We start from the raw sequence: 13,685 nt of genomic DNA, 5'->3' as shown, positions 1-13,685 counted from the left end.
TTTAATGTTTTTATTTCTACCAACAGTCCCTTTAAGGAGATCTAGGCTTTTCTAGGATGCACCTCAAAACTCTCTGGCCTCTACCCATCGCCCAGTTCCAAAGCCATTTTCATATTTTTAGATGTTTGTTGCAGCAACACCCACCTCATGGCACTAAGATCTGTATTAGTCTGCTCCGACTGTCATAGATTGCTATGTATGGTATCAGATGGATACTAGACTTATTGTGGTGGTCACTTTGTAAGTTATATAAATGTCTAATAACTATGTTGTATACCTGAAATAATGTAATATTGTATGTCAACTATAATGTAAAATAAAAAATAAACAAAATATCATAGACTGTGGCTCAAACAACAAAAATTATTCTTTTTACAATTTTGGGGGATAGAAGTCCAAGATCAAGGGTCAAGATTAAGGCTGAATGATTCAGTTTCTGGTGAGTGTTCTCTTCCTAGTATGCAGATGGCCACCGTGTGTGTGTGTGTGTAGGGAGAAAGAGAGAGATCATGTGAGAGAGTTCTCGCTCTGATATCTTTCCTTATAAAGACAGTAATCCTCCTATAGGATGCCATCCTATGACCTTGTTTAACCTTACTAACTTCCATAAGGGCCCCATCTCTAAACTCAAGTACCCTGACTGTTAAGGCTTCAGCATGTGAGTCTGGTGAATCAGTCCATAACAGATGGCAACTGATGTATATTCATCATGGTTGGAAACTTCTAAAGTGACAAGATGAAGTTAGAGAAAAGGTCATTTGACCAAATCTTGAGAAAATTTAACACTTATGCCTTCTTTCTCACATCTTCTATTTTTTAAAACTTTTTTTACTTTAAAATAAAAATTGTGTCATTTTTCCTAATAGTTGAGTTCATATTACTAAAAAAAAAACTGCTTTGCTCCTATTTCTATAGTCTCACATCCACCCTCTACTATGTATCTTCACCCAGAGGTGAACTACTTAAAAATGAGGTTATCACTTTGGGGTTATTCCAGATAGTTCAATAAATTGTCTACAGTTCAAACTTATTGGCTTTGGTTGTTTCCATTGGTTAAAATAAAACAAATCAGTAAAGTACTCTGAAAGGTGAACATGGAAATAAAACATTTAATTGCCCATCCATAGACTTCTTTACATTGCATTGCTTCAGAGATCTTGTTATTCTCCCAATAAACATTGTGAGACATTAAAACAGAATGAGCCTCCACAGTGTCTACCATTAGACTATACAGATGATAAAAACTGAACAAATGCGTTATTAAGGAAGAGGAAGGGAGGGAGATGGAAAGACCAAGGGAATATATGGAAAAATGTCTAAAGGTGTTTGTTCATAAGATAATTACATGATTTTATTTATTTATTTATTTATTTATTTATTTAGTCAGTCTTTTTTTAAAAGATTTTATTTATTTTTAGAGAGAGGGCAAAGGAGGGAGAAAGAGAGGGAGAGAAACAGCAATGTGTGGTTGCCTCTTGTCTGCTCCCTACTAGGGACCTGGCCCACGACCCATGCATGTGCTCTGACTGGGAATTGAACTGGCAACACTTTACATGATTTTTTTTTTTAAAACAGAAGGCTTGCTTCAGGAGCAAAATTTGTTCTGTGGTTTGGAAAATCTGGCAAGGAGATGTGCTAAGAGGTTGCTGTGTAGAACTGGAAAATCAAAACCAAAATGACTGAAAGAGAGACCTGAAGAAAAGGATAAAAGTCCTGAGGATAAGACAAAAAATATAAATAGGAAACAAATGAAAACTAGGTTCTATCTCAGAGTAATATGCTTCTCATCACCTAATTCCTCTCTCTCCCCTCATGGCCACACTAAAAACAAGCAAATGCAGAAACAGAGATTTAAGTTAGTTCTAAGGAATATTTTCTAAGGGAATTGCTAAACACTGTAATAGGCTCACACACACACACACACACACACACACACACACACACACAAGTCCAGAGTTCCTTCCTTTAGGTAATCTTAAAAGAAAAAAAAATTGTTTTCACTTTTTCTGAAATGTGGCTCCATTCCAATAGACTTAAGAGGAGATACAAATGAAAAACAAACAGAAAATGACTAGAAATGACTAAATGATGACTCTTCATCATTAGAGCTCCCATGGTATAAAAAATAGTAACAATAATAAGGAGCTATTATTCTTTCTTGCCACTTAACTGAACATTAATTTTCTTAGCTCTTTTCAGTAGATCTAATGAAAAATGATAATGAATAGTATTTGCTTACGGCCACAAAATAATTTTAGGAGGTGAATGAAATGTAAAGTACTATCAGAGAAAATTTAGAATGAGAAAACATTTAGGCAAACAGACTAACTGGACCAGTGTTGGTGATTATTTTAATGTTTCCTTTTGATGTCACATGAAGGAAATAAGCAACAGCTAAGGATACATGTTATTTCAGAATTTAGTGCAAGAAGAAAAAAAACACTCTAGGTACTTCAAGCAGAAAGGTGTTTAATATAGGGAATTAAACAATTACAAATGCATTGTAAGTCTCTACGTAGCTGAAGTCAAGGGGCTGTCATTAGGCACCTGCCCCACTTGCGCAAAGCTAGAGACTGGAGGGGAGAACCTGGAATCAGTCTCCCCAGACATCCAATTTGCTAGAGCTTGACCATTGGGCAGAATAGCTATAACAAGGTCATCTCATCAGAGAACCTAAATTACATCCAAAATTCCAGCTGCAAAGAATTCTGGGAAAGGTAGTTATTATTCTTCCATTTCTCATGTTTGGAAAATATTTAGAAGGTGGTAGAGATGGCCATTGAGGCCCAATAGACAAAATCTAGGGCCTTGAGCAAAAAAAAATCTTGCCAGCCTGTTGTTAAACACAGGCACATATGAACTTCTAATAAACTATATTAAAACAAGGTAATAAACATTAAAAACTCATCACTTCCTAATTATTTTAGTTTTAATATTATTTATGCACTTGGAGTCATTTATGTCCATTGAGTCTGTATGATTGAAACACTGTATAGTACTATATGATTGAAATACTATATAAAACTATATTATGTTGTGCTATGATCAACTCCTTGAAATTAGCCATTATGGGAGTATTCATCCTATAGAAACTGGCACACACTACAGATTTGGGTTACTCTCCAACCTATTCCCCAGAAACAGTGGTTAAACATTTACCATCACTGGTTAAAAGTATCAGAAGAGTTGTGTAATAAGGAGAAAAACAAGGTAATTAAGAAGTTTTCAGGCAGCTAGATATAGGAGGGCCAAAACTAGAATGATTCATGGCCAAGAAAAAAAATGGGAAGAAGGAAAGACCATTAGATAATTAGAATTAAATGAAATACATATTTGTTAATTATTTACTATCTGGTCATTTGGAATCTTTAACTTCAGTATTTAGGCCATCTGGTTAACCTCTGGGAGTTCCAGGGCCACACATGGTCCAAAGAATGTTCTCCATACCTAGGACAGACATGGGGGTCTGCAATGTGGTAGTAAACTAAGGGTTGTGGCCACAGAGTACAAAATTATAGGCAACTTGGGCCCAGATAGCAATGAATAAATGTTGGTGATTCCTGAGGCAGTTTAAGAGCTGGGAAAGAGGAAGTCCAAGTGCAATGCAAATGCTACATGTGTCCTGCCTTTACCTCTGTATTTTCTCAGATCATGTAATTATCTCAACATAACAATCTTTACCTGAAGCATCATACATAGAAATCAATCCCAAAATTATATCCTGCATGACTTTGTGTTAGACTTACCAGGCATTCCACCAAGAGGATAAAAACCAGAAAGGTTTCGTGAAATAATCTTATCTTCAGATTACTCAGATTCTCTAATTTAGTCTTTCTACAGTTCCCCCAACAGGAAACAAATGTTTCCAACAGAAACAATTTGGAGAGCACAGGGAAACAGAAGGGAATCCAAATTATTCTCAGGGCACTCAGAGAAGTCACCAGAAGAATTTGGGTATGAGAATGAAATATTACCATTGGCCTATCTTGGTATTATACAAATGGATATCAGGTGTGGGCTAACTCCCAACTTCTCAAGGACCCTGTTCTTACTGTTCTGCCAGACTACCAAATATTAGTTGTATTTTCCAGGCTGTCATTTTTTTCCTTTTTGAATAGCTCTAAAGGAAAAAAAAATCACTGCTTCCTATAGGGAGAGAAACAAAATTTTATTTCACCCATGTTATTTCTTGTCAGCATCAGATTCATTACAAAACGGTTATTCAACTATTCACAATGCATCATATTATGAATTAGAATGTTGATGTGTGTTAATTAAAATAAAGCAATTTAGGTAGTGCTTTAGATTAATATTATAATTTAGGAAGCTTGTTTGAGAATTATCAGAGAGAAGCCTAGGGCGCTTAGATGAAGGATTCTTAGGGTAAGTGTGGTTTATGTAAACAGAATTGGTGCAACGGTATAAAAATTTTATTCAGAAAAAGGTATTCTTGATATATCTTTGTAATTTATATAAAAACTTGAATTGTTAGGAAAGGACTTTGTTGTTTTGGAGTCCAGTAAAATGAAATCATATTATACCATTACGTGACTGGTATTTGTCACATTAGTTCTCCATTTGCCACAACACCTAGGATGGTAAAATTAGAAAGTAGGCTGATACACTATCACATAAAATGATTAATTACTTTTCTTACCTTAATGGCTAAAAGATTCACTTGCATTTAAGGAGTATTTAAAAGAGAAGATTTATTATTAAATTTTATCTGGAAAAATGCCCTGGCTGGTGTGGCTCAGTGGATTGAATGCCAGCCTGCAAACCGAAGGGTTGCCAATTCAATTCCCTGTCAGGACACATGCCTGGGTTGTGGGCCAGGTCCCCAGTAGAGGGCGTGTGAGAGGCAACCCCATGTTAATGTTTCTCTCCCTGTCTTTCTCCCTCTCTTCCCCACCCTCTAAAAATAAATAAATAACATTAAAAATTTTTACTTCTCAAAATACTTTATGAGAAGCACTCAAGATTTAATGTGGTTTAATAGTCATGCTCATGGTTAACCATTTAGCAAAAGAACCCATACTGAAAATCACTTTTAAGATAAAATTTATAGTAATGGTCTCTTATATCAAGGTGCTTTGATCACACTTTGGGAGTATAATGGGAACAATGTATTTTCAAAAAACCATTTCGCCATAATTGTAACATTAAATATTTTTATTCTCAAATACATAGTAATTTCACTCCTGCATATATACTCTAGGGAAATTTTTGTGTATATGCACCAAGAGATAGAACGAAAATAATTCACTAAGTCACTGATCATAATAGCAAAAATTGGCATAACTGTCCATAGAGGGAAGATAAATGCATATGGAACAGTGATACATAGGATATTATACAGCAGTGAAAAGGACTGAATTATATGTAACAATATAAGAGGATCTAGAAATATGTCACTTATTATAATATTGAGTGAAAAAACAAGGAGCAGAGAACTATATAAAATAAGACATCCTTTTTTATAAAGCTCACAACCAAGCAAAATAAAAAAAATATTGGGTTGGTCAAAGAAGTCCATTTAGTTTTTCTTCCTAAAATAAAAGACACAGTTTTCATTTTTGCCAATAACCCTATTGATTTGGATATTTTGATTCTGTTGACTATCTCCTGCTAGGTGTAACATGGATTGTTCTCAAAGTCTTGATTTTATTGCTATTAACTTCAACTGGTGTGTTCGACCTTGGAGCATTGTCCAGTGAAAAATCTCCAGCATGAAACTCTGCAAACCACTTTTTACATGTTCGTATTTGATCAGTCACATCATCATCTCTATACACCACAGGAACCTTTTTTTGGATCTCAGTTGGGTTTTTACCTTTCTTGAAATAATAAAGCATAATATGCTGAAAATGTGTATTTTCTTCTGTCTTTAATATTAACATGGTACACAAAAATTCACCAATTCTGATGTTTTGTTAAATGCACACTGATATGAGCCATCACAGTACAGTCTAATCTAACCAAATTGTTTTGACCGAAGTTAAAGACAACTAAGTGCTACTAGAGCCATCTTACAGAAAAAAACAAATGAATTTTTTTGCCAACCAAAAACCTAATGATGTAGACACATGATGACAGTGCTTTTTTGGACAAGGAAAAGGTAGAACATAGAATTCAGGATAGAGCTACCTGTGGAGTATAGGCAGGGAGGTGGGATGGCAAAAGAATTCTTAGGCTGGTACAAAGATTGGTCACAGCCCGGTGTTTAGGTTGGATAGGGGGTTCATGAGTGTAGTGCTTAGGGTTGTTGTGCTTCCTAAAAATACTGATACACTCTTTTGTGCTATAGTTTTAAAGGTTATACACATGCAAGGAGTATATAATATGTATGAAATATTCATAAAAGAGTCATACTCAATACTCTGTACATATTTATATGCAGAGGGCAGGAATTACTTAAGAATATAAATTAAACTGATAATTGGGAAATTTAAAAATGTGCATAGAATTTCTATATGTGTAAAAGTCTTATATAAAATTTATTTGAGGGGATTTTTATTATATTCATCAAGAGTTGCAGCTGATAAGTCACTTTACATTTGAGTTTTACAACTTTGAAAAAAGTGAAAAAAATGAGGACATCATGAGACAACATTATACTTGAAAATAGATTTGTTATCAAAGTCTGTTTTAAAGATTTCTTGAACCTAGAAGTTACAATTCCGAAAGTTTCTTCGAGAATTTATTTTTAAAAGCTATATTTTATGTTCTTTATATACTTGCAAGGCTGGTGTGAGTTAATTGCATAACTGAAAATGGTTAATTACCTGGTAACTATTATTATATCTCATGAAAACCTAGGGCAATTAGCTCTCTGTTCATTACCATATCACTTGTAATGGTAAAGTATTTACATAACATACATTCTACAGTGCTCTTTTCTTCCCTGTGAAATTCAGATACTCTTTTACTTTAGCAACAAATATTTTAGGCTTTTATGTAGAGATGAAGGACAGTTAACTTGTACTTGTCTTCTGCCTCACAAATATTCTCAGTGGGTGAGATAAATATACATAGTGCTTGTCCCAAAGGCTAAAGTCAGAATTGTGGAATATCTCTTGTATTCTTTTTTGAGATGTAACAGAAATCTACTGAAAAGTTAGTACTCCAGAGGTATAAAAAATGAACATCTCAGTACCAGCTGGCAATGGGTGGGTGACAGAGTCCTGAATTGGTGGTCAGAACTGAGCTTGAGTTCCCAACTTGTTTGCTGAATTGTGATACTCATTTAATATCTTTGTGCCTTAATGCCCTCATATTTAAAAACAGAGACAATAGCTGCTCTATGCTGCTCGTAGGCTCATCATGAGAATGGAAGTAAGTTGATATACATGGAAATAAGTTGTTATAATATGAAGGAATATGCAAATGTCAGTTTGTAATTAGAGTAAGGTCTTTTTATTTCTCAAATATATTAAAATTCACAGTGAACTATACCAAAAACTTATTTAGGTCATTAAAATTACTATGCAAATTACATGAATTTCTTAATAGAAATAAGCAAATGCCTACAGGTTCTGCTAAAAAAATCATTCTATTGATTTTCATACAAATGAACTACTTAGATGTAAATATCAAAGAATATCTCCACAGCATCCTTAGGATATCTAGATTTATTAACCAAGTCAAGCCCTCCTTTTGCTATTGAACCTCCAGAGACCAGTAAGGTCTTTTCTCTTTTTTATATAGGTCTTGTGGAAATGGAAATCCTGCCTCTCAAGACTAGCTGCTGTTATCATCAGCACAATAATATTGTGGACGGGCTGACTGGGTCTCTAGGTTTGGCATTATACTTCTGTTCCAGGGGCTAGTTTGACTTGCAGTTCTGGAATCTCGATCAGGTTATCTGCAAGTTGTTCTTGCCATAGACAAAAAAGATTCATGTAGAGAGGCTGACAATGCACTCAAAAGCCATTTGCTAAATTACAGTAAGAAACACCTTAAACTCACCTTCATAATAACACTGATACATTGTTTGCTTTATAGTTCCTAAAGGCTTTTGAGCCCAATATCTAATTTTTGAACGTCATGACTTATGAGTTTTGGGAAGAACGACCTAATTTACTTTAAAACTGTTTCTCTATCAGGTGCAAAATACTGAAAAGTGCAAAGCAGAACAGGATCCTTAGTTGTCAAAAATAGCATACTGTTAGCTGTTCTTCATATTTTCTTCCTGTTTTTATATGCATGTTTATGTAATTGAGATCATATTGTATATGCCATTTAAATGTCAAAGTGTTCTTTTTTCTGTTTTTCTGGTTATAATGGCAATCTATGTCTTTTGTAAAAACTTTGAAAAGGTTGTAGAAAACAGACAAAAGTCCAAAGCAGAAAATGAAAACCACATATAATTGACTACGGTAGTTAACCATCACGGACATTTGGGTGTATTTCCTTCCAGTATTTTACTCTTTTTTATTTTTTTAAAACGTAGTCGGGGTCATACCAAGGCAGGCGTGCTCGGGCAGCCTGTATTCGCCAGTCTAGCGGACCGGAAGCCGCAAATCAGCACTCTTCTCTCTGGACAGGGGTAATGAGAATGAATCTTGCTTTAAAGCTCACTTGTTTTAGTATTCTAAGCTGATTTGCACATTGTTCTCTTCTTTCCCCAACATCTTCGAGGCCCCTGACACCCGCCCATATTTCAACAAGTTATCCTGATGGCTTCTGTTCTCCGAGGCCGCTCACTTCTGCTGATTGAAAGACTCGCCCTTCATCTTCTGCGAAGATAAGGAAGTGGTAGGAGGCCGCTAATTCAGAGCTTCAAAGGGACCTTCAAACCCGAACAGCAGAGTCAGAGCTCTCGCCCCGTGGCTCCCTTAGGTGTCTCTCCGTGGAAGGGTTGTAACTTGGTAAGGCCCTCGCAGCCACGTCCCCCGCTCTCGGGACGCCGGCGGCTCGCAGAGAGGCCAGCGCACTGTCGCCCCTCCCACGGTTATCTTCGGGACGCATTTCCACGTGAGACTCCGAGTCTTCACATCCTGCGTTCTCCGGAGGGTCTTCTCTCGTCTGGAGAAGGCCGCAGGATCCTCTTCCCTTCTCGGGTGCTCCGGACAGGCCTCTGTCACACAGCACTAAAGGTCCGCTACCCTCCGCCCCGTTTGCGAGCCAGGACAAGTGGGTCCCTTCTCGCTTGCCTTAAGCCTGGCGAGGTGAGGACCGCACTATTGTGCCGTCAGGCGGAGGGGGGTATGCTCACGTGCGGCTTTCTGCTTTCCAGCCCGCAGCAGTGGCTCCCGGGAAACCAACGTTCACTCAACCAGAGTCAGGCTTACATTGTTCTGGGAGCGCGCACTGGAGGGAGGAACAGCCGTCCACTCTAGCTAGGCAACGGACGCGCCCCCTTTCTTCCCCTTCCGTTCGCCGTGACCGCCCTAGGTTGCAAGCCCGCCAGCCGCCGCTGTGCGTCCCCAGCCTTTGACAGCTCCGCCCGCACCCCTCTGCCCTCGGTCCCGGGGCGGGGCGAGCGCATGCGGGGCGGGGCGGTGCGAGCGCGAGCTGGGAGGCTTGGAGAGAGCGCGCGAGCGGAGCCGAGCTGAACTGGGAGGTGCTGGGGCGAGACAGGCAGAGCCGGGCCGGCTGCCTGCGGCTCAGCGCCGGTCCCGCTGCGTCGCTGGGCTCAGAGTACCTCCACCTCTGTTCAGGCTCCCGCAAAACTTTATTCTCTTGGGCTCCCCGGTGTGTCTGAAGGAATCGGAGCAATCGGCCGGCTCCGCTATCCCCTGCTGCGGCGGCGACCGCGGGGACCTGCATCCTGCCGAGCTCACGAGCCCCGCGCCTCCTCACCTGGTGATCGCACCCCGGAGCAGTGAGGGGGAACCCACGAAGGGGCCGCGCGGGCGCCGGCGCCCCCGAATTCTCCCGCCCACCGTGGCAGACTCGCCCGGCACAACTTTAACTTGATTCCTCTCACCCAGCCCGGATACAGGCGGCTGCTGCTGCTGCCACCGCTGCCGTCTCGGCCGCCGCCGCCTCACAAAGAGGCGCAAGGGAGGGGAGGCGGCGTGGGTGGCCGGCATAGGCGCCGGTGCGCAGGGCACGGGCCTCGGGGTCGGGAGGCCGGGAGACAAAAGGAAAACTGCCTCTGTTCGCCGTGCCGGATCAGAGCAGCGAGCTCAGCCGTCTCCCGCCCGGCTCAGCGATCCTCCTTCCCCCACCCTCCGCTGCTGCTCCGCCTCCCTTCCCGCGGACTGTCCCCGCAGTGCTCCGGGACCCGAGAAGCCTTCGGGGCGCGCGTAGCTGCTGGTGGTTGGGGCTCTAGCCATAATAAATGATAGAGGATACAATGACTTTGCTGTCTCTGCTGGGTCGCATCATGCGCTACTTCTTGCTGAGACCCGAGACGCTCTTCCTGCTGTGTATCAGCTTGGCGCTATGGAGTTACTTCTTCCACACTGACGAGGTGAAGACCATCGTCAAATCTAGCCGGGACGCTGTGAAGATGGTGAAGGGCAAGGTCGCCGAGATCATGCAGAATGACCGGCTCGGGGGGCTCGACGTCCTGGAGGCCGAGTTTTCCAAGACCTGGGAGTTCAAGAGCCACAACGTGGCCGTGTATTCCATCCAGGGCCGGAGAGACCACATGGAGGACCGGTTCGAAGTTCTTACGGACCTAGCCAACAAGACGCACCCATCCATCTTCGGTATCTTCGACGGACACGGGGGCGAGGTAGGAGTTGTGTGTGTGAGTCTTTGTGAGCGAACAGGACGTTGTGTGCCTTGGGCGGGGTGGGGGTGGGTGGAGGTGTACGACTTGGGTGTGAGGGGCGTGGTGTTGACCTAGTGCCGGGCTGGGCAAAGGCACTAGTTCCAAGTTGCCCGTCCCCTCCCACCCCCCAAAAACACTGCTGGATCCAGACTTCTCAGGACTGAGGGTCCGTTTTGGGGAAGGGAGGATCATCCATAGCTTATTTCGTGCTTCATCATTTACGATGTTTCTCAAGGCCTGAACCCAGCAAATGACTGTGCTAGTTTTGCGGGGAGAGTTTAATGGTTTCTATGCTGAACTTTGGCCCGGGATCTCAGCGCCCCTGTTCTAGGGGTTTGAGACCAAGGTAGGCACAAAGAAGGCAAAAAATTTTTTTTGATTCTCATTAGGGAAAAGAGATGCAAAATGCAGAACCGAATTAGTGAGAGAGAGCCCAGTGAGGAAGAAGGAAGCTGTGACTCCTTCCCATCGCCTTCGCCCTAAGGAGGAGTCAGGGGGACAGCCCCGCGCTTCTTGCCAACTCCATTAACTTTACAAGTGCAATCGGGCCGGTTGACAGCAGCGCCTCTCTGGCCGCCTGCATTTAGCAGGATCGCCTCGCGGGACCCGAGATGCCTGTGGCCTTTGCAGAGGTGGTGATGCCCGCAGAGGCTGTGATGCCCAGATCTCCCCCTGAGCCCTGGCCGGAGTGGGGCACAGACGTCTCCCGGATTCTAAATTCCGTCATTTGGGGTTCATGTGATGAGGTTAGAGGGCCAGTTGAGGTCCATCTCCCTCCTTTCTGCGGCACCCTGATTGCGTGCTGGGGCTCAGATTTCCTGGAGGTCCGGGGAGGATTGGCTTTGGTCCTTGGGCATCGACCCAGGAGAAGTGAGTGGCAAATGTGGCTCCAAAGAGCATCGGGCCAGCTACCCCATCTTTCTCAATTTGGCAGTTTGTAACATAATTTCATTGTTGCATACTCTTTTTTTTGGCAGCATAATTTCTTACATCTTTCTTGCCTCCTTCGCCACCCCTCCATCATTCCCCCTGCCCTCACAGTCCATGCTCCCATCCAGCTTTCCCCCAGCTCTCTTTTTGGCCCTTCTGGTCTCTGGGTGGGCTGTAGGTGAGGTCATTCTTTTTCATCTTTGCATGTTTTTTGGCATTTGTTTTGGGTGACTACTGAGAAAGCTTTCAGTTAGTTATTTGCCTTCTGTCTTTGATACAAAGCCATTTCACCTACTACTCTGCTGATCTTTTCAAGATACTGTATCTTCCTGCCTTGTAGAACCAACTTTGCTAGGAATGACAAACTTAGTTGGAAAATCTATTTGGTAGACCTGAAATCAGTTTTTGCTGTTTCCCGTTCACTCTCACCCTTTCTATGTTGTGCCTTTCAAAGTGAAGGTTTCTCAGTGGTTGTGAATTTGTAACTTCCTGTGTAGTGTGGGTTCCTTTCCCCTTGGTCACAGGGTGGATGAAAGATGTGAAGTTAATTGAGGGAAGAGATGTGTGTATTTGGGTAAAAACGTACCTGAATGACATCGCTGCCAGTAGAATGACTGATTTGTTTTCTTGCCATGACTCAGAATGCTTGTATCTTCATTTTATTTATACACTGTTATAACTCATTTATAAAGCTTATATTTATTATAAATTTTAATGTTAAAGTTGTTGGCAGATGATAATTTGCTCTTGATCTTAGAAAGCACAGCTTTGTTTTTGATTTAGAGGTCTTGATGTAATGTTAATGTTGTGAAACTTTGGCTTATACTTGTCTGGTGTGCTGTATTGTCATGTTTTATTCTGCATGTGTAAATTTGCTTTTAAGTGGATATTTTAAAACCTGAAAGTTGCAGTCCCAACGAGATTTCAGGTTGAAAAATTTCCAGTACTGGCTTCTGGTAAATGGACTGAAAATCCAGAAAAAGGACTGGACAAATGCTTTTAATTAATTAATTATTTTTTAAATTTTAATTTTGGCTTGTAGATGACAATCTTCTGCCTGTATCTCTTTAGTTTGTCTTCCCTCTGTGTATGTCTTGATAAATGCTTTTATTTAGCCAGCAGTATTTTACATGCACAAGGCTTTTCATTAAATTTTTAAATAATAGAAAAGACTATTATTGTTAGCAAATCTACAAAATGCTTTCTATTGTGCCTTATGTTAAAAAGCCTGCTGTTTGTAAAATAATATTACCAGCCCTCTTAAAAATTGTTTTATCTGTAACTTCCTACTGTATGTAGCCAGTTCATCATTTTGGCATTGTTTTGGGGCAAAATAAGGAGTTATAAAAAACGGGTTATTTATAATTTAAATAATAGATAATTTCTCTCTTGCATTTTCTTTCATTCAAAGAAAATCCCACCATGTAAATGTTGTCTTTTGTGTTGTTTAGCTCCTTTAACATTCACCAGAGGAGGGTGCCACTGTTTGATTTTAGGGTAGACTTATCTTCTTGTAGCAAAGAGGTAGCTTTTTCTGAACTCTTTTTTCTGAACTCGTGTATATCCTGTCTGCAGAGTGCTACAGAAGACAACTGGGGAGTTTAATTTTATTTCTAATAATTTGAACTAATAAGATAGGCTATAAAAAAAACCAGGGCCCATCTCCAATGGTAGTGCTTTTTAGATCCAGAAGGGACCTAAGCCAACTTGCATGTCCATTTCATTCTACTTTTAGATGAGATATTTGTAGATGGCTGGAGAAGTTGTGATCTTCCTAAGGCCGCATGGCTAGTTTAAGGCATTCAGTTTGGTGATTTTTATATTAAACCACTGCACAAATTAGTTTGTATATTTATCCAGAAAGGCAGATAGCACACTCGGGATACCAAGCAGGTGAATGAGGCCGGACTCTCATCCTCAGAACGTTTCAGTGTAGTGCCAGAGATTGACCTATAGTCATGCTATGCTTCGGGTGATAGGGAAACACTGAGGAGGGGCATTTAAATCAGGCTTGGAGGTGGGAGGTCCA

General features: G+C 40.9%; 2 protein-coding genes across 2 annotated transcripts in view; one reads left to right on the top strand and one right to left on the bottom strand.

Moving 5' to 3' along the window:
* Positions 1-8,970, bottom strand: part of LOC128625773 (uncharacterized) — a 39,719-nt gene extending 30,749 nt beyond the window's left edge. The window contains 1 exon segment of the mRNA XM_053657732.1: positions 8,800-8,970. Coding sequence (XP_053513707.1) covers positions 8,800-8,970 — 171 coding nt within the window.
* PPM1L (protein phosphatase, Mg2+/Mn2+ dependent 1L) overlaps positions 8,412-13,685 on the top strand; it is a 247,227-nt gene continuing 241,953 nt past the window's right edge. Inside the window, exon 1 of the mRNA XM_037140986.2 lies at positions 8,412-10,687. Coding sequence (XP_036996881.1) covers positions 10,289-10,687 — 399 coding nt within the window. The 5' untranslated portion in view covers positions 8,412-10,288. The remainder of the gene's footprint in view (positions 10,688-13,685) is intronic.

This window comes from Artibeus jamaicensis, unplaced genomic scaffold, assembly GCF_021234435.1.
Source record: "Artibeus jamaicensis isolate MK-2021 breed Jamaican fruit bat unplaced genomic scaffold, CSHL_Jam_final scaffold_474, whole genome shotgun sequence".
Taxonomy (NCBI): Eukaryota; Metazoa; Chordata; class Mammalia; order Chiroptera; family Phyllostomidae; genus Artibeus; species Artibeus jamaicensis.
Note: the sequence above shows the minus strand (reverse complement) of the source record. Positions and strands in the feature narration are given on the sequence as shown.